Source organism: Oncorhynchus mykiss, chromosome 13 (genome assembly GCF_013265735.2).
Source record: "Oncorhynchus mykiss isolate Arlee chromosome 13, USDA_OmykA_1.1, whole genome shotgun sequence".
Taxonomy (NCBI): domain Eukaryota; kingdom Metazoa; phylum Chordata; class Actinopteri; order Salmoniformes; family Salmonidae; genus Oncorhynchus; species Oncorhynchus mykiss.
The window spans coordinates 44,397,882-44,417,753 of NC_048577.1; the positions used below are offsets into that span (position 1 = coordinate 44,397,882).

The following is a 19,872-nucleotide window of genomic DNA, read 5'->3' on the forward strand; positions in this document are numbered from 1 at the left end:
GAAGCAGTTAAAATACATGTTTTGTCATACCCGTGGTATACGGTCTGATATACCACGGCTGTCAGCCAATCAGCATTCAGGGCTCGAACCACCCAGTTTATAATACCTGTTAAAAATGAGGCAATGTTTATATAAACCCCTTTCAAACAGCCCTCTTATTTACCACTTTCTTGAAGGCCCCTTTATACATATCAGTGGGTAATTGGCAAATTTGGAAGGGAAAGGCGAATGTCTTTTGTACTGTTACCTACTACCATACAAGCAAACCTAAACCTTGAGCCATTAATAGACTGCTTGTCGTTTTCATATCTGTCTCAGACAATATCCCTATAAATGGGCCTAGAATCAGATTAGCAAGTATGCTGGTGCTTCCGGAACAGTCATTGGAACTAATAAATATTCATTTCCATGATGAAGATAAAACGTAGATTAGGAGACTATAGGAAAGTTTGTTGTATTTTTCTGGATTTCTCTGCAGCTCTTGTGAATGTGATATCTATGCTATTGCTCTCCCCCCCAGATTACCTAGGTGTCACTGTAGTATAATGAAGAGTCTATTGCGTATGAGTACGACTCCTGAAATCAAGATGCAGGGTTTTACAGACAGCTGATATTGAATGGGGGCCGTTCTCCCATAGTAAGGTATACATGCTTGCTGCTCTGATATTCACTTTGCCTCTTGAAATGAACCACAGTACATCATAATATACAGTCAGACTGAGAGTTCAGTTGTGCGCTATCCTTGGCTTTCTTGTCACATGTACAGTATGTATTCCCCGGTTTGCTTGCCAAAGTCTAAGTATGTCTCTGAAAGCAGTTGTCATCTCAATTTACCTCCATGTTGATTGGCTTAATGAATATCATAAGCATTCTAGTGCCTAATTCTTGTGTCCGGCCGGGTGCTGCTTGTCAGTGGCGATTAGAATGAGAAAATAAAAGTCTGTTCCAAGAAATGGTCTGGGCCAAATGGTTCATTCATGGGGGGTGGGGTGGGGTGGGGGGGATTTGGCCAGGTGTGACAAACTGTTGTTTGAAAATTCCTTTGTGTTTCTGCATTTTCAAGAGAAACTGTGATGTAGAGCTGTCTTATTTTCAAATTTCTTGAGTTCATAGAATTCCATAAACCCCAGAGAAGATGTATGCAATTGTAAGGCGTCGAATGTATTGTAGGAAATTATGTGTGGTAGTTCATCAATATGAACCATTACAGACCACTTTACTCAGTAATAATTAACATTCATTACAACCATTGCAATTGACGGAGTAATGAAAACTTGTATCAATTCATACCTATACTGAGATCATTTCTGTTCTACTTCCTCCTGTCAGAGGATATTTTCCACACCTCTGTTCTCTCCTGGGATTAGCACCATGGTGCTATGACCCTGACAGGCTATTTTGTGGTTAAATTTATTTTATTTTTTATTTAACTAGGCAAGTCAGTTAAGAACAAATTATTATTTACAATGACGGCCTATCAAAAGGCAAAAGACCTCCTGTGGGGACGGGGTAACAGGCAACATAAACTTTATTAGACAACATTAAATTCTATAGCTTTTGCAACACTTAGCTTCATTTAGGTCCCCAGACAATTGGGGAAACAATATAAGCAATAAATACATACACACAATTCACACATTAATAGCATTACAAGTTTGACACATACTGTAAGTCGTTCACATCTTCAAGCACAGGTAAAAGCACAGCCTTTACTTTGCTTTGGCATAGTGCCACCGACTTCATGATGTGTCAAAGTGCACTTTGACATTTCCACAAATAAACAAAGTATGAACTCCAAAAAACACTGACAGTAACACACACACACACACACACACACACACACACACACACACACACACACACACACACACACACACACACACACACACACACACACACACACACACAATTTGAGATGTTTGTTGTTGAGATCTTATAGGCAGCTTAATTTCATGTACTGTTAAGTACACAGAGAAGGCGTCACCTAACAGACACTTTTACAACAAACCTTTTTCTTGGACAGAATTATCTGTGCTATGTCTCCAGTATCCAGGTGAGGCATACTGTCCTTACTTGGTCAGATTTTTCTGTTATAAATCCGTTTATGACATTTAATTTCTTTGAGTATAGTCTGGCTTGTCTGTTTCCCATAAAAGGGTGAGACTTCTCCACACAACAGTCAGTCAAAAGCAGGTCTTACTGGCCAATCAAATGAATCTGAAAGAGATCCAAGATCTGGAGGATGATGATTTCAATCCCAAACCCCATAGACTTTCACAGTCAGGCAGACCCACACAGTTCTCAATAAAGGCATATAGGTCTTATAGGCAATAGGTATTTCCTTTTGTGTGATACACCAACACTGCTGTTAGATCCTACTGCTGGATGTTCAGTCTTCTCCTCAATCCATCATGTTGAGTTGGGTGGCAAATAAAGCACCCAGGACAACAAAGGACTTTGATAAGATGTTTCTTTCTATCTGTGTCTTTTCTTCTTCCTCAGATCCTGTTGACAGTGTTTATTTTCTCAGAGTTCTGGAAGGAGCTGATGTCCCAATGGCGGAAGGTGCTGTTCTTGAAGCTGGCCCGGCTCTTTGTGATGCGGTAGATCTTCCTCAGCACGGCCCGGCGCAGCAGGATGTAGACCCAGGGGTCCAGGATCTGGTTCCAGGAGGCCAGCCGGACGCCCATCACCATCAACCTCCTGTATGTGTCCTGGTCACTGCCTATGGAGCCGCTGTAGGACCGTGTGACTGACATCAGGCCAAAGATCTGCAAGGAACACAGATACCTGGGTTAGTTTTACAGTGGTTGTGCAGGATATAGAGATGTTCAGCCGGTGTATATATGTTTGCATCAATCTGCATACACTGCTAGTAATTTATCTACATTACCTAACACTGTAGAATGCCACATATTAACAAACAAAAAACATAAATGGAGCAGTCAAAATGCATCTTCACAACGTGTTCCTATGAATAGTTTTATTGATGTTAGAAATCACAGGCTCTAAAATCAAAATTGTAGCCTGATAAATTGTATTTACAATTTTTATAACAATTGGCCACAGCTTATTAAGAGATTTAATAGCTCAAGGTTTTAGCATGGTTTATAGTCTGTCTTCTTTCACTCCTCACAGTGTATGTCAAAATGAATGGTTACTTTTATATTGGACTTGAATAATTGATATGACATATTAACAGTTTATACAAAATTCTTAGTATTGGAATTGTAAAAAACAATCTCCATGATAAAAAAAAATAATCAAACCATCATGTGATCGTATGAAATTATTTTAGTTGACTAATATTGCTTTTTCCCAGAAGACTGGAAAAGGAGAGAAGCTGTAACATTGTCACGATCGTTATGAATGACGGACCAAGGCGCAGCGTGTGTTGGGTTCCACATATTTATTACCGTGAAACTAGAACAAAAACAATAAACATATAAGGACCGTGAATAACAGCACGCACACATCAGCACTCAACAAAACAATATCCCACAAAGCAGGTGGGAGAAAGGGCTTCCTAAATATGATCCCCAATTAGAGGCAACGGTTACCAGCTGCCTCTAATTGGGAACCATTCAAACCAGCAACATAGAAAATAATTTACTAGAACACCCCCCTAGTCACGCTCTGACCTAAACACCATAGAGAACTGAGGACTCTCTATGGTCAGGGCGTGACAAACGTTCTCAATGTCACCCAATCTGAAATAGGGTTATGCCCTGCAAGGCCAGTGTTATTCAAGCCCTTCATTATGGCATGCCCTTAAATCATTTATAATTTATTCCATCTAGTCAATGAAAGGGCCCACCATGACTATTTATTTATTCACATTAGTGCAGTGCACCATGTCTATCCATCTGTTTTAGGTGCAGTATTCTGAATCAGTGTTTATGACTGGGAACTGGAAAGTGTCTATTTCAGAAGGTGTACAAAAAGAGGATGAAATAGTACTGGATTGTTAGCAGAGATTTTCTATATTATTTCAGGCCTTTGAGTTTATGGGGCAGAATATCTTGGAGATTTACTGAGAGGTTGAATTACTTTTGTTAGCTGAGAATTTTTACAATATTATTTTATGCTTTTACCACCCTGCATCTCACTACGGGCTTGTCTCTTAAGCTTCCAATTGGCTCATTCATCCCCCCTCTTCTCCCCTGTAACTTTTGTCCAGGTCGTTGCTATAAATCAGAATGTGTTCTCAGTCAACTTACCTGGTAAAATAAGGGTTCAATTGAACAAGTATAGGTCAGAATATCTTGGATATTTATATTCCTCCGAGCAACAAACAATTATGAACATTACTATTATTTATAAGGATTACTTGAAGTTTGGATGTACAACATTCTTATTTGATGGTAAACCACCATTGCAATTTCACACAGCCTGAGAATGGGATGCATGAACATTCAGAAGAGCATGTCATTCCTATCACAGGTCATTGGTAGGTGATGACTCGTATCAGTTCAGATTATTGAGCTCTAACTCTAGTTTCCATAGTTGAAGTCAAATCCATTTCAGTATCTCAGTGAATGAAGATTAAGGGCTCTATTCAATCTGTATCGCTGAAGCGCAAAACTACTACAGTTTACTATAGAATTCTATAGTAAACTGTAGTATACTGTACACTATACTACACACGGTAGTATCCCTCAATCATGTGTAGTACTTACTATAGAATGTTGTAGTATACTGTAGAATACTACAGTTAATATTACAGTATGATCCACAAAAGAACACTGTAGTAAATACTACAGTAATGTCCGCAAAAACACTACAGTCCGCACAAACACTAACCTTGTTTACTATAGTAAAGATGACAGTATTTAATTTGCATATACCCTGCCCATTCCCCTCCCCAATCCCACTTTGTGCCACCCATAAGTGAGAAACCTACATGCCAATTATAGAAGATATTATGTTCCCTACAGGTAATAGAAAATAGCAGAAGAGCTGAATTATCTGTTAAGAGTTCAAGCTGACTGATATAACTACAGGTTATGGAAATTGTGCTCATTTAGTAGGTTTCATGAAGGAGAAAGCCTCTACATCTATGGCAAAAATAATAAAACAAAAACACTGTAGTAAGTACTACATGAATGTCTGCAAAAGCACTACAGTGAATACTACAGTGAAGTCTGAAAAAACACTACTGTGAATACTATAGTATTTATACCAGGGTTCTCCAAACCTGTTCCTGGAGAGCTACATTCCTGTAGGTTTTCATTCCAACTCTAGTGGTAACTAACCTGATTCAGTTTATCAACCAGCTACTTATTAGAATCAGGTGCGCTAGATTGGGATTGGAGCAAAAACCTACAAGAAGGCAGCTTTCCAGGAACAGTGTTGGAGAGCCCTGATTTATATCATAGTATACTAGTATTTTTTCATGTGGGATTTTCCGATTGAGCAGACATATGAAACGTTTACCGTGAATGCAGCAGCCGCTAACGTGGGAGCATTGCCTTTCAATCACGCTGTAGCGCTGAATTTCCATGATAAGGATTGAAAAGAGACCTTAATTCCCGAATGAAACACAATAAAGACAGTTTTGACCCCTAACCTGATTCATGTAGAGTTGTGTTTCAGTGAACTGAACTTTTTCAACTTACCAGCAGGGGGCTCCAGCAGATGCAAGAGGTGATCATAATGCCCACCAGCTGGGCCACCATCTCAATATCGTGGGACTTGGCTGAGCGACGGTAGCAGGTCTTACACTTCTTACGCAGTCTGGCAAGCACCAGCGTGACCCCACTGATGGTATTACACACCAGGGCCACAGTCAGAGAGGCCAGGCCCAGTCCAGAGAACAGCATGACAAAGGCCACGTCCGTCTCCTGAGTCTCTCCCAGGACCCTGATGAAACACCAGGTCCCGGGGTACTGGTAGGTGTAGGCCCCCAGCCTGAAGAAGGGCAGGAGGGCAACAAACAGAGCCAGCAGCCAGATGAGAGCCAGTGCCATCTTGGTCCGAGCCGTGGTGACCAGTGAGGCATGGAGCAGGGGCTGTGTGACACCCAGGCAGCGCTCAGCAGCCATGGCACAGCCCAGAAACAATGGGCACAAGCCGAAGAACACCATGCAACCTCCTAGGAACTGGCAGGGGGCATCGGTGGCAGGGCGAGCTAAAGGCCCAGTCGCAGCCCCAGCTGAGTACAGCCTCAACACCAGGGCACCGGGGATGACGTGGCCGGCAAAGTCTGTGGCCACCAGGGAACTGGCGAAGAGCAGGAAGGTGGCCTTGGAGCGGCGGCGCAGGCGGGCGTAAGCTTTCGCCAGGATGACCAGGGCCACGATGTTGGACAGGATGCCCAGGGTCATGGAGAGGCCAGCTGCCGTCGGGTTACTGGGGGGAGACATGGGCCTCTCTGTGGTGATGTTTGCCCTCCAGGCCATGGCCAACCAGGTCTGGTTGGGGAAGAGATGGGGGGCAGCCAGGCCTGAGGAGTTGTAGTGCTGCATGGCCAACATCACTGGCCTCTGGGAGTCATCGGGGTCCTCAGAGTGGGAGGGCACTGAAAATAGGAAAGGTGTTATGATTAATACACTGACCGGTTGACCAGGAAGAACTCCTAACCTCACTAATATAAAGGACTACCATAACCAAACTTGCGAAGTCACCAATAGCCTACGATACAGAATAAATACCAATTTTACTGGTGAAACGAAAACTCATTCAGTATTCAGTTATTACTTAACAACAATAAATCTCATCCTGCATTATGTAAGGATTTTTTTCTGTCATAAACCAGGTTCCATCCAACCTTATTATGCGAGAAAAGTACGGTGCATTTGGAAAATATTTAGACCCCTTGACTTTATCCACATTTTGTTATGTTACAGCCTTATTCTAAAATGGATTAAATACAACATTTTCCTCATCAATCTATACACAATACCCCATAATGACAAAGCGATTTTTGCTAATTTATTTAAAAAAAAAACAGAAATACCTTATTTATGTAAGTATTCAGACCCTTTGCTATGAGACTCAAATTGAGCTCAGGTGCACCCTGTTTCCATTGCTCATCCTTGAGATGTTTCTACAACTTGATTGGAGTCCACCTGTGGTAAATTCAATTGAATGGACATGATTTGGAAAGGCATACACCTGTCTTTATAAGGTCCCACAGTTGACAGTACATGTCAGAGAAAAAACCAAGCCATGAGGTCGAAGGAATTGTCAGTAGAGCTCCGAGACAGGATTGTGTCGAGGCACAGATCTGGGGAAGGATACCAAATCATGTCTGTAGCATTGAAGGTCCCCAAGAACACAGTGTTCTCCATCATTCTAAAATGGAAGAAGCTTGGAACCACCAATACTATTCCTAGAGCTGGCTGCCTAGTCAAACTGAGCAATAGAGGGAGAAGAGCCTTGGTCAAGGAGGTGACCAAGAACTCTATGGTCACTCTGACAGAGCTCCAGAGTTCCTCTGTGGAGATGGGAGAACCTTCCAGAAGGACAAGCATCTATGCAGCTCTCCACCAATCAGGCCTTTATGGTAGCGTGGCCAGGTGGAAGTCACTGGTGTCAAAAGGCACCTATAGACTCTCAGACTATGGGAAACAAGATTCTCTGGTCTGATGAAACCAAGATTGAACTCTTTGGCCTGAATACCAAGCGTCTGGAGGAAACCTGGCACCAGCCCTACGGTGAAGCACAGTGGTGGCAGCATCATGATATGGGGATGTTTTTTAGTTGCAGGGACTGGGAGACTAGTCAGGATCTAGGTAAAGATGAACGGAGCAAAATACAGAGAGATCCTTGATGAAAACCTGCTCCAGAGCGCTCAGGACCTCAGACTCGGGTGAAGGTTCACCTTCCAGCAGGACAACGACCCTAAGCACACAGCTAAGACAACGCAGGAGTGGCTTCGGGACAGGTCTCTGAATGTCCTTGAGGGTCTTAATACTTATGTAAATGTCTTATTTCCCTTATTTTAATAAATTTGCAACAATTTCTAAAATCCTGTTTTTTATTTGTATCTATGGGGTATTGTGTGTAGATTTAGGTTTGGGGGGGGGGGGGGGGGGGGGGACTCTTTAATCTATTTTAGAATAAGACTGTTAAAAGTCAAGGGATCTGTCTGAATACTTTCCAAATGCACTGTATATTTAAATTGGATAAAAAATGTCATGACAGGTCTTAAAATGTCCAAATGTGGACAAAACAAAATAAGCTAGATAAATTGTTAACTTTTTGAGTTGGTAAATATAATGATATAATAATCATCATATCGAAATAAACTTGGGAGTCACGCGATGATATGGTGTGATGTCTTGCCACTAGGAATCGGGAAAGCATGCAGTTTATTAGGCTACAGATGATGAACTTCACATGGTGGTGAAAGTGGAAGGGGATGAGCTTGATGTTCCTTTCCAATAAATATCGATAGTCTTATTCTGATGACATGATGATCGTGCTTGGCTATCGTTTGCCAAATAGAAATAATCTCGCTCTTTTGTCCATAATAATCTCATCATGTAAATAGCCTACCCGCACTTTATCTGCAAACTGTTGGCTAGAGCGCACTTGCCAAGACCAGAGTGCACATTCGCTATATAACTCAACATCTTTTGTGACATAACCATCAGTAGAGTTGAACATGCGAAGGAAACACATTTAACTTGTATTTTGTGTTCGGTACATAGGAATGTAACCGCAAAAGTTATTTTTATGTGCACTACTTCATCACAGACAGCCTTTCATCCGCAGAAAGTAAATTTGCTGGAAACACATCTCTTGTGGGAAAATGTGCATATGCGCAGATTTTAGAATATTCTCATGAAAATTGGTTGCCTATTGGATGGAACCCTAGTAGCTACCACTATGGTACCACTGGCATTGGCGCGTTGAGTGCAGGGCGGATATTGAGCTATACAATGAGATTATTATCGACAAAAGAGCGAGATTATTTGTATTTGTCTCACGGCAGACAAGCATCATGATCATGTCACCAAAATAAGATATTTATTGGAAAGGAGCATCAAGCTCATCACTTTGCACCTTCACCACCCTGTGAAGTTCATCATAATTGATTTAACGTGTAGCCTAAAAAACGGTATGCTTTCCGGAGTCGGACCACACAATTGTCATCCTTATGCTACTGCCTATGGGTCTGCTATCATGATAGGGCACCTTTCACAGAATGTGTGCTGTGTCACTGTCAGACACCGTCTAGATTTGACGGAGCACCTTTCACAAGAACTGCCTTGACTTGTCCTACATTCTCAGGTTGCAGAGTACCATGAGGGAGAAGCTGTTTGGCCTTTGTCTACAATAGGCTATTTAAAGGACACTAACCAGGTTTCCATCTAACCTTTTTTATGACAGTCAGCATACAGTTCATTAGGCTACACATTACATTAATTATGGTGAACTTCACATGGTGAAAGTGCACGGTGATGAGCTTGATGCTCCTTTCCAATAAATATCTTATTTTGGTGACATGATCATGATGCTTGGCTGCCATTTGACAAATAAAAATAATCTCGCTCTTCTCCATAAATAATTGCATCATGTAGGTAATCCAGCCGGACTGTAGGCCTTTCTGGGAGCTGTTCGCTAGAGCACACATACCAAGACAAGAGTGGGCACATTCGCTATATAAAGCCATTTTTGAGGGGGACAAAACCACCAGTAGAGTTGAAAATGCGATGGAAACCCATTTAGCTTGTATTTTTTATTCGGGTACATGGGAGATTAACCGCAAAAGTTGTTTTAGAGTGCACTACGTCATCACGCACTGCCTTTTCCCTCAACAAATGCATTTGATGGAACACATCTCTGGTGGGAAAATGCGCATAGGCTATTGTTTTTATTCGTATTTAAGAATATTCTGTTGCCAATTGACAGGCATTCAATGGAAACCTAGCGAGTGTCCTTTACATATCCTATTGTAGATAAATGCCAAACTGTTTCTCCCTCGTGGTACTCTGCAACCTGAGAATGTAGGACAAGTCAAGGCAGTTCTTGTGAAAGGTGCTCCGTCAAGTCTTGACCGTGTCTGACAGTGACACAGCACACATTCTGTGTAAGCAGACCCATAGGCGTAGTCGCTATGCAGTAAACTATACGATGCCAATCAAATCACTTTTTTTCCTTCTTCTTCACACCCTTCAATACAGAATAACAGAACAGAGTCACAATACTTCTTCCAAAATTAGGTATACATAAAATCCTATACTGTGCCTAGTCTGTATAATGTGTTTTCTCATGAGTTACTCAGAATCGATCTAGCAATGGCGATTTGTAGCAGAGAGACCATACCATTGTTCATGGGAAACACACACGCACACACACACAAATGGAATGCACCTGCCCAAACATGACATAGCTTCTACAGTTTTGTAGGGTGCATTTGCAATCCTTGTTCCGTTGACTTTTCTAATCTAAAACAAACATGTCTAAAAAAGGGTGCGTTTGTAAATTCACTCTGTCTATCTACTCCGATTTCAGAGCACTCTCGTCTGAGTGTGCCAGAGCACAGAATAACTGATTAATTTGAGAACGTGCAACACCCGGTGAATATGACCGGTGTTAGTGAACGTCGGCAAAAAAACGTTATTAAATTGTTGCAAGCAGAACAGTTACAGTCACTAACGCTCTAGATAACACGAAAACAGCCTAATCGAGTGTAAAATGATCAGAGTGAGGTGTTCTCTAATTTTTGTCTGGAAGTAGCAAGCAAGCTAGCCAACTTTATCCAGTTAGCTTTGGTGCTTGACTGCTGTCGTGAGGTCAGAACGCTCGGATCAACCCTACTCTTCGGCCAGAGCGTCCAGTGTGCGCTCTGAACACTCCGAGAGCGAAGCCTCTGAATTTATGAACAGACAATCTGACAACGCTCTGAATTTACAATCGACACATAGTCACTCTGACATAGTGGAGGCAATTTACGAACGCACCCAAAGACATTGATGAATGAGAGTTGAAAACATTTGCAGGTTTAAAATCGAAATGAAATCATACTAATTCAGCCCAGTACATGTGCACTCACTATTGGCAAAACAAAAAGCATGTATGGTTCTTCTAAAAAGCCTTATTAAGATGAACAGTGTATGTAACGAATAACTAACTACATGGAGTGTAACGTTTGACCAGGCAACAATTATTTCCCCCTACTTTTACCCATTTCGTAAAATAAATACTAATAATTGATCATTGTAAATTTCCTGAATGATTTATGTTCTATTCAATTAATTTGCCATATCCAAATTAAAAGGGATCTGTGTGCATTGTCAAAACGGAATTTATTTATGTTCATAGCTAGTTCGGCAGCATAGGCTACTTGTCAAAACGGAATGTATTTATGTTCATAGCTAGTTCGGCAGCATAGGCTACTTGCTGTAAATCAGTAACTTGATTATGCCATTCTTAGTACAAATTTCGGAAAATGAAAAAGACCTAGCTAAAAGATAAATTGCCGTTAATTTTTTCAAACCGAAGATCATTAATGGTGTGAAATAAGTATTAATGACATTACCTGACCAAACAGTGAATCCATAGAAACAAATTCAGATTTATTCCTTTGGTTTTCAGATGTTAAATAATTTCAATGTGAACCATGAAATTCAAGAGTTCCTGAAACTCAGAGATTCATCCACGAGAATGTTACTTATTATCAACAATGGTTCACCTGAGCTGATAGTGAAGTCATGTATTCGGAGGAGTGCCTCATTCTCTCCTAAAGAAAATAAAACGAGCAACCGCATGAGAAGTCCGTCACCAAGATCAAGACCCAGTCTCCAAAAGGTTGCACAGCCAACCATTTACTATTCAACGTTTGTTTCGTTGCTCAGCCCTCTTTATAGACTTGTACCGCGTCGACGCAGCCCCGGGGCTTCTTGAGTCCGCGAGAGGAATGCATGTATCCATATTACAGCAGTTCAGTGAAAGCGAACTGGGAGTGCTACCCAATAACTTATTGGAAACTAATTAGATATTATATTAATGCAGCCATTTTATTTAACAACCAACTTTACACGTTAACATGTAACTAACTATAACTTCCTAAGATCAAGTAATGTAGCCTAATGTGAAAGTACAGTATTTTACAGTGTTCAAACAAAACAGCTGGCAGAAGTTTGACAAATGTTTTGTTATAACAGCGTTATTAAAGGGCAATTCCGCCACTTTTCAACCTTATATTCATAATCTCCAGCACCAAACCAGTGTCTACATATGTGAAACCAGTGGGTTTCTATGATCTGTGGTTAAAAAGATAGGAAGAAAAGTCTTTAAAATGCTTCTCTGTGACAACACAGGGTAGCATTAAAAGTTTAAAAAATTTGAATTTCAAAACCTGCAACTAGCTTCTATTTTCTTGCTCCCCAAATCACTGCAGATCTCATAGTGTTTGAAAATCCCAGTTTTTAAAATGTTTGAAGTTTTGATGATGTCACCGGGCAGAATTATTCACATACACTTTATATACAAAAGTATGTGGGCACCCCTTCAAATTAGTGGATTCGGCTATTTCAGCCACACCCGTTGCTGACAGCTGTATAAAATTGCACACAAGCCTAAGATCACCATGCACAATGCCAAGTGTCGGCTGAAGTGGTGTAAAACTCTCCGCCATTGTACTCTGGAGCAGTGGAAACGCTTTCTCTGGAGTGATGAATCACGCTTCACCATCTGGCAGTCCGACGGACGAATCTGGGTTTGGCAGATGCCAGGAGAAAGCTACTTGTCCGAATGCGTAGTCCCAACTGTAACGTTTGGTGGAAGAGGAATAATGATCCCAGGCTGTTTTTCATGGTACGGCCTAGTGAAGGGAAATCGTAACACTACACCATACAATGGCATTCTAGACTGTTCTGTGCTTACAACTTTGTGGCAACAGTTTGGGGAAGGCCCTTTCCTGTTTCAGCATGACAATGCCGCTGTGCACAAAATTGTTTGTCGATGTTGGTGTGGAAGAACTTGACTGGCCTGCACAGAGCCCTGACCTCAACCCCATCGAAGACCTTTGGGATGAATTGCAATGCCGACTGCAAGCCAGGCCTAATCGCCCAACATCAGTGCCGACCTCACTAATGCTCTTGTGGCTGAATGGAAGCAAGTCCCCGCAGCAATGTTACAACATCTAGTGGGAAGCCTGTTCGATGAGCAGGTGACCACATACTTTGGTCATGTAGTGTATGTTGACACTGGTATTGTGCTGTCGGCAAAAGTTGTGTAGTTGCCATTTAAGGGTGCAGTCAAGTTTCCACATGCAAATAGCCATCATGTCTATACTATCTATTTTAAAGGAATTCAATTCCTTGAGTGAAAATATTCAAAGTGGTTGGTCCAAGCACCTTTAGTGTATACAAACATGACATTTTCTGGATTTACTAGCGTCTTGGTAATCAAAACATAACCTGAATAACTTTTTATGTTCCTGCAAAACATTTTGGGGAATTATGGTAAAGAAGAGGTATGCAAAGTACAGTATATTTTCAATAAAATGAAAATAATAACATTTTACAGATGTCTGTCACAGATGTCTGCCAGGTGTTATGTTGAGCAACATTATAGTAACATAAGTAACATAAGGTGCCACATAATACACATTTTCTGGGACAGAGATTAAGCCTAGTCTTGGATTAAAAAGCATCTCCAATAAGTATTCTACATTTCAATGTATCACACTTCCTTTTCAAGATGCTACTGTGTATAAGCAAGTAAGGACAATATAATTTCATAATGAGCCACGGGCTGACAGTGAACCTATAAGACCATCAGACGTAGTCCTATACACAGTACTATGTGTGCTCTTTTTGAGTAGCAGGGGAATGCCTTAGATACCCCGTGTCCCCTTCATCAACAATTAACCATTCCTTTTCTACCAAATCAGAATTCCGCAGAAAAACAATGTTTGGTTTTGATATGCCATCCTATGTCAAAACAGCAGAGGTCTATGGTATATAAGATATCTTAATCTACAGTATATTCTTTCAGCTACTACAAAATCAGACAGAAAAAACATTGTCCTTGACTGACAGCCTAATGAAGCAAGCAATGGAATCTATCAGGTTGTGTGAGTCCGCCAGCCAGCCAGCACACTTCACAGACCAACATCAGAGACAGGTGAGGCTATTTGCTTGGCTTAATCAGGCCCAGACACTGACAAGTCAAATCAGTATGGAACCTGGAGGGAAGCTAAGATCAACACCTTATAGGCAGGGTATTAACTCTGTGGTCATGGAGGAAAGAGTAGTGGAAAGAGAGGGAGCAGAAAGCAGAGGCCTTTTCACCCTGCAAAAGTGCTCTACTCCAAAAATGTACAAGAAAAACTTTAGTTCAAGTACAAGGTGTGCTTATTAGGTGTTTAATGTTATATTTACACAGCTAGAGCAACATAATCACCACTACCACAGCTTAGACTCCAAAGACAGGTGGGAAAAGGCTAACAGCTATTACCTTACTTTCTTTAGGTGGTAGCCCAGATAAATCTGCTATGACAGGGCCTTGACTGCAACTGAGCAAATGCTCTGCTGTATTATGTCCCAATTAATGTTTCTTTGCACTAGAACTGGCTGGCACACTTGCAAAGAAAGCATCTTGGGCACTGGTAGTGCTTGACTTTGATTGGTAGGAGAGGATTCGTTTGGTGCAGGCCAGAATCTGATAGTGAAGGCAGATATCGCATCACACATTTACCAGGACCATCATCACTGAGAGGTTACCCTCGGAACGCCACTGGGTTCTTTTCGTTGTTGACATTGGACCCTAAGCAGAGAACCCTATGAAGCATTGCGGGTTTCAATGTTTGTGGTCTTCAACCACAAGTCCCAAAGCCACTTTTTGACCCAGTAACTTTACTCCAGCAGTTTAGGATAAACTTATGCTGTAGTCTGAATTACTGGGCCTCAGACAACATTTTCCACTGCCTTGTCTTGTAGTGGACGCCATTGTTCCATCTCTCACCATGATTAGTGATTGAAAAGATTGCCATTTGGCACCAATAACCCCAGGGTCCTCCAACAGCACGTCTAAGCCTTGTAACCTAACTTCTCTCACCCTGTCCCATTCACCAACCACTAATACATGCAGTGCAACTCTCTGTTTCTTTCAGGACTTCAACCTGCCAACATATAAGACATATAAGAGAGGATGGTCAAAGTGATTCAGATTGTTCTTCAATGCTTTTGAAGTGGTATTGAAATAAATTGGACCAAAAAATGGTCCCTTTGATTTTGGTCTTGCAGGCACAGATCCTAGATTGCTGTTTCGCCATTGAGAGGTGCGGTCATTTTTTGGCATGAGGCTCAAATCCCTAATAGAGGCGGACTTGAGTTTTGCCTCTGTGATGTGTATGATGTACAGGACCATAATGCTATCACAACATCAACACTCTTGACACAGTTATTTTCATATGCTGTGCCAAAATCAGAGACAACTTGTAAACTTGTAATGTAAACTGTGTAACTCCACATTTGTAAGAGAAACACATTATAAACATGGCTGTGTTTTTAACAGAATAACTTATTTTGTCCTCTGAAGCGCTGCCTTGTCCTCATTTCAAGACCTCAGACTGAGAGGCACAAGGCCAAGATCAGGGCCACATGTTTTAGGTTTTGGATGACTCACCTGGTTGTTGGCGACGATGCAGTATGGCATCTCATCTGCAGCAATCGTTAAACAGAAACCGAGCAGTGGAACAAGTCCTATTGCTTAGTGAAACACCCAAGTGTCCAACAGTATCTCTGGCCCTGGGGATCCAACTGGTAGCGGAGCAGCATTGGAACAAAGCCATATGTTCTTGAAAGTATTTAATCTCCAATTTATCTCACTCCCTTTTAAGTCTGTAAGCTCATATTCCACTTTTTGCACTGTCACAATTTACCCTAACCCTTATCCAGTAATATACTGTTTTGTGACAACACTTCCTGAGTGTCACAATGTCCACTTCCTGAGGGCAGAAGAAAGACAAGCAGTTTGGCCGTCAAGTATGACACTGCTCGATGAGCCTCCGTGGTTGCAGTATCTCATGGTGTCAGTATCTCTTTATGGTGTCAGATAAAATATATGGTTAATCAACTAAATTAGTCATGACCCTTTGACAACAGACACTTTATAGCTGCATGTCTGGCTCATGGACCTTCATGCCACTCATACTCACTCACTTTGGGGGATTTGGTCAATGCAATCTGGACCCGGACACTGAAACGCCTTGATTTGGGATAAAAGGAACAACAATTATCTCTAGAAATGACTGTGATTTCCTCTCACCCGAATTTCAACTATCTGATGAAGATTCTGCTGTGCCTGGATAAGAAAATGAGTCAGACATTTAGTCTGCAGTTCAGTGGGCGTCCACTGTGACATTCAGGCCATGATGTCTGTAGACTCTTCAACTTCTTGTGTGCATTTAAACGAGTGCATACTGTCATCTCACAGAACACCTTTTTTGACACAAATTATCCACTTGAGATATAGGATTGAGCAGGAGGTGCTGTAGTCATTTCTTGGATACATAATTAACAGAAAGCTCAAATGACTGCTGTTTCTCCTCCCCACAGATTCCTGACAGTTGCACTTAAGCTCCCCTAACCACACGTCGGTTTACCACACGCAACAACATTCTGGGCCCAAGACAGGGAGCCAAAGTGGTTGTGGGGTCTGAAAAAGAGGGTCGATGGAGGGAAGGGTTGGATGCTTCTAGAGAACATTGTCTGGGTGGGATGCCAGGAGATGAGTGCTGTTTAGATCTGCAGAACTGGTCAGAAAGTCAGGGGTGACTAAAATATTTCTCTTGAAGTAATGGGAAGAAGTTGAAGTTCTATTGAAGTTCTATTCATAGAAGGATCCAGTGACTCTGTAGTTGTTGGAATGATAATTCAGCTCATAAATGAAGGGTGATTCAGGGTGTCTATGTCTGTCACCAAGATAGCGCATTGTCACAGAGAAAGTTAAACAGAGTTCGAAGGGAGGACCTAAGGATAGGATGAATAATACAACATGTGCCAGGAAGTTTAGAAGTCACTGTTGAAGGGGTCATCAATTCCAACGTAAGTGTCTTTCCTCCCTCCTCCCATCTCCCATATTGGAAGAAATAACAGCCTATGAAAACGGCAATCAGCAACTGAGCACTGAGATTAGCCTTCTGATTTCCCCCACTTATCAACAGAAGCCCAGGAGTTAGGAGCATGTGCGTGTTTCTTCAGAAGCCATTTCCATTTCCCTGTACTTAGGGTTGCATGATTGCTTTGAAAAGTTACAAGTCTCTTCTAAACCAGCCAAACTAGCACATTGAAAAGAAACCTCTGTCCCTGAGGCTCTCGACTGAGCCCCGGAAGGCAGGAAGAGCATTTGGCCTAAATGAATTCTGTCTGTATGGAGTGATTGCCCAGATAAGGTCAGGCCATTTTATAGAGCTTGTGCTTGCATAGGTCTTGGTAACGGTACATATAGGCGTAAAATCAAACATAACCTTAGTCACGCTGCATGGACTTCTTTTTGGTTTTCTGTTCAACAGCAATGTTCCATGAATGATGGATGCCTTTTCTTTATCATGTCAATCCTTATTCTGATCTATACCATGCTAAGTTCCATCCTGTTCTCTGAAGCAGGACAGGAGTCTTTTCAAGACATGCTCCAGAACGTTGGCGACTACTAACTATTCTTTGGTCTGGATGTGTCAATGTGTAGTTCATACATGCATAATCTATGAGCAGAATTACTGTCTTACCTCAATTAGCCTTGAAATCCCTAGTTTGAAAGAAACTGTTTCTCTGGTCCACTTGGGCCAGAACTACTGTCTAAAACAGTGATGGGAAACTGGCCCCTCTTTTGTAGGCCCGCGGACCAATAATAGTTTTGGTGTGAGTACGCACACCCACGAGCCACTGCGCCCCCTCACAATGAATTCATTTTTTTTGTGGCACCCACCCCCATTAAAGGTGCCCATCCCTGGTCTAAAAAGTATACAAAAGTACCAGAGAATCTCTTTAATGTCGTATCTAATGCATTGCATTCTGCATGATCAATGCTCAGTCAGGGAGGGCAGGCAGCCTTATACTGTATATGATTTCCATAAAACTTTAAACATCCTGTATGGAGATAGGGCTCTAATACAGATTTGTGTTTTTCAGTTCTCTTATTAACCACAAGATCAATTTTTCATCCATAGATAAATGTGCCCCGCTAAGCAGAAACTGCCTAATGTAATCTCTCTTTGAGGCTGCCCAGGAAAAGACAGATAGCAGCTCTCAGAAGTCAATACATATCCTCACAGTTCAAACTCAACTCTCCAATATTAGTAATCTCAACGTGCATGGTTGGAACCAATATGAAAAGTCATGGTACAGTGCCCTGTATATCAATTATTCTCCTCCTATCTCTTCCCTCCACTCTGTCCCTGTCCACCTTGCCAGCTTGGCATGTCGGCAATGTAGTCTGAGGTGCCTGAATGAACCACAGTTATTGAGATGACAACATTATCATTCCTGTCTTTCCCCAACCTGTCATGAACAACCTTCTCCACTGACTCACTGGAGTGTGAAATTGCCGGAACCCAGAGCAAAGACCCTGCAATCATTAGGACATAAATCAGCTGAAAATGTCATTAGCAGAGGATTTGAATGTGGATTAAAATAAACTCAGGCTGAATAAGAGACGGGGAAACTGCTAAAGGTCAGCCAGAGAGAAGTGGCCTGTGGCATAAAGCTGTGATGAATAATAGTCCCTTCAGTCCCAGGCATCTCTCTTTGTAGTTGGGGCTCAGCCTCGCTCTGGTAGCTATACTGATAGAGATGAGTAATAACATTGTTTATCGCTGGTTCCATAAACCAATCCATGATAGTATTTTGTGACATCAACCATTCAGAACCTATAAGGTATCAAGGGCCATGGGAAAGATACTGTATGTTCTGTATGTGTAACACATCCAAGGGTCTGCCTCAATGACATATTTTTCCTCATGTCAGAAATATTATAGTGTATGTGTAGAGAAGGCCCATGGAGTTGGTGGAATAATTATTTAATTCATGGCCACCTACTCAGCTGGGCCAGGGGCGCTTTAATTAGGTCAGGTGGAAATGTCCAACAGATCTCAACTTCAGGAGGAAATCGCCATCACCCGATCTCGCTGCTTTCTCTTCCTTAACTCCGTCTAATCCAGAAGTTCTGTGCGTCCATGAATCCACCGAATCTGAACCTTTCATCTGAACTATCTGTTGTGATCGGGAGAGCGGGCCATCAGTTATTGTTTATAGTTATCACTGCAGAGCGCGGCTTGGAGAGCATGCTTCAAACCTATTGCTTAATGATCACGGCCCTACAGATCATCACAGGCCAATTATGCCATCGATATATTGTCATATGTAATGTAATTACATGTACATATGAACACAAACTTGAAATGGTGAAATATGAAAGGTCATTATTGTTTGCTGAACTGCTCAATTCTGATATCGAACTGATGGAGATTATAGATTGAATACCGATCACTGATTATTGTATTATTATTCTCCTGATTATGATGAATAAGTATGAGCCTAAATGACTCAATGATGATTCCCATTGACTTCTTATTGAACTGAATTGCTGAATTACCTCATTGAAATACCAAATGAAAATGATTGTTATGATTTGACCTTTGTGATTATGAATTTGATTAGATACATGTCATTCTGTTTCCTTTGTTATGTAGCACAGACAGACTACCCAGTAAATATACCAATTTATGGTTAAAGGAATTCCTGCCTCAGTCTCATCCATTCCTCTGTCACCTGACCCGTGACACCTGTTCACCTTCATTGTCAGTCATCCTACCTGTCCAGCTACCCACACAGATTCCAATAATCTTTCAATATGTGTTTATCGATCTCTCTAATCAATATTCCATAGTGGCATTCATCCCTGACCTTGTGTTGT

The 19,872-nt window shown here is 41.6% G+C and overlaps 1 protein-coding gene across 3 annotated transcripts; it reads right to left on the reverse strand.

Annotated features, from left to right (window-relative positions):
- Positions 1 to 1,195: 1,195 nt before the first annotated feature.
- LOC110486501 (prostaglandin E2 receptor EP1 subtype) lies at positions 1,196 to 15,838 on the reverse strand. 3 transcript variants are annotated; one of them, XM_036941209.1, is made up of 3 exons: positions 11,645 to 11,795; positions 5,619 to 6,520; positions 1,196 to 2,771 (listed from the first exon to the last, which is right to left on the reverse strand). In XM_036941209.1, exons 1-3 carry the CDS (start codon positions 11,775 to 11,777, stop codon positions 2,499 to 2,501), a joined length of 1,308 nt encoding a protein of 435 aa, XP_036797104.1. In that variant the 5' UTR covers positions 11,778 to 11,795; the 3' UTR covers positions 1,196 to 2,498. The 3 variants fall into 3 exon arrangements, with proteins under 3 accessions (XP_036797104.1, XP_021413813.1, XP_021413812.1); XM_021558138.2 differs by lacking the exon at positions 11,645 to 11,795 and adding an exon at positions 15,586 to 15,838 and having other exon boundaries at positions 1,197 to 2,771; XM_021558137.2 differs by having other exon boundaries at positions 1,197 to 2,771; positions 11,492 to 11,792.
- Between the last annotated feature and the right edge of the window lie 4,034 nt (positions 15,839 to 19,872).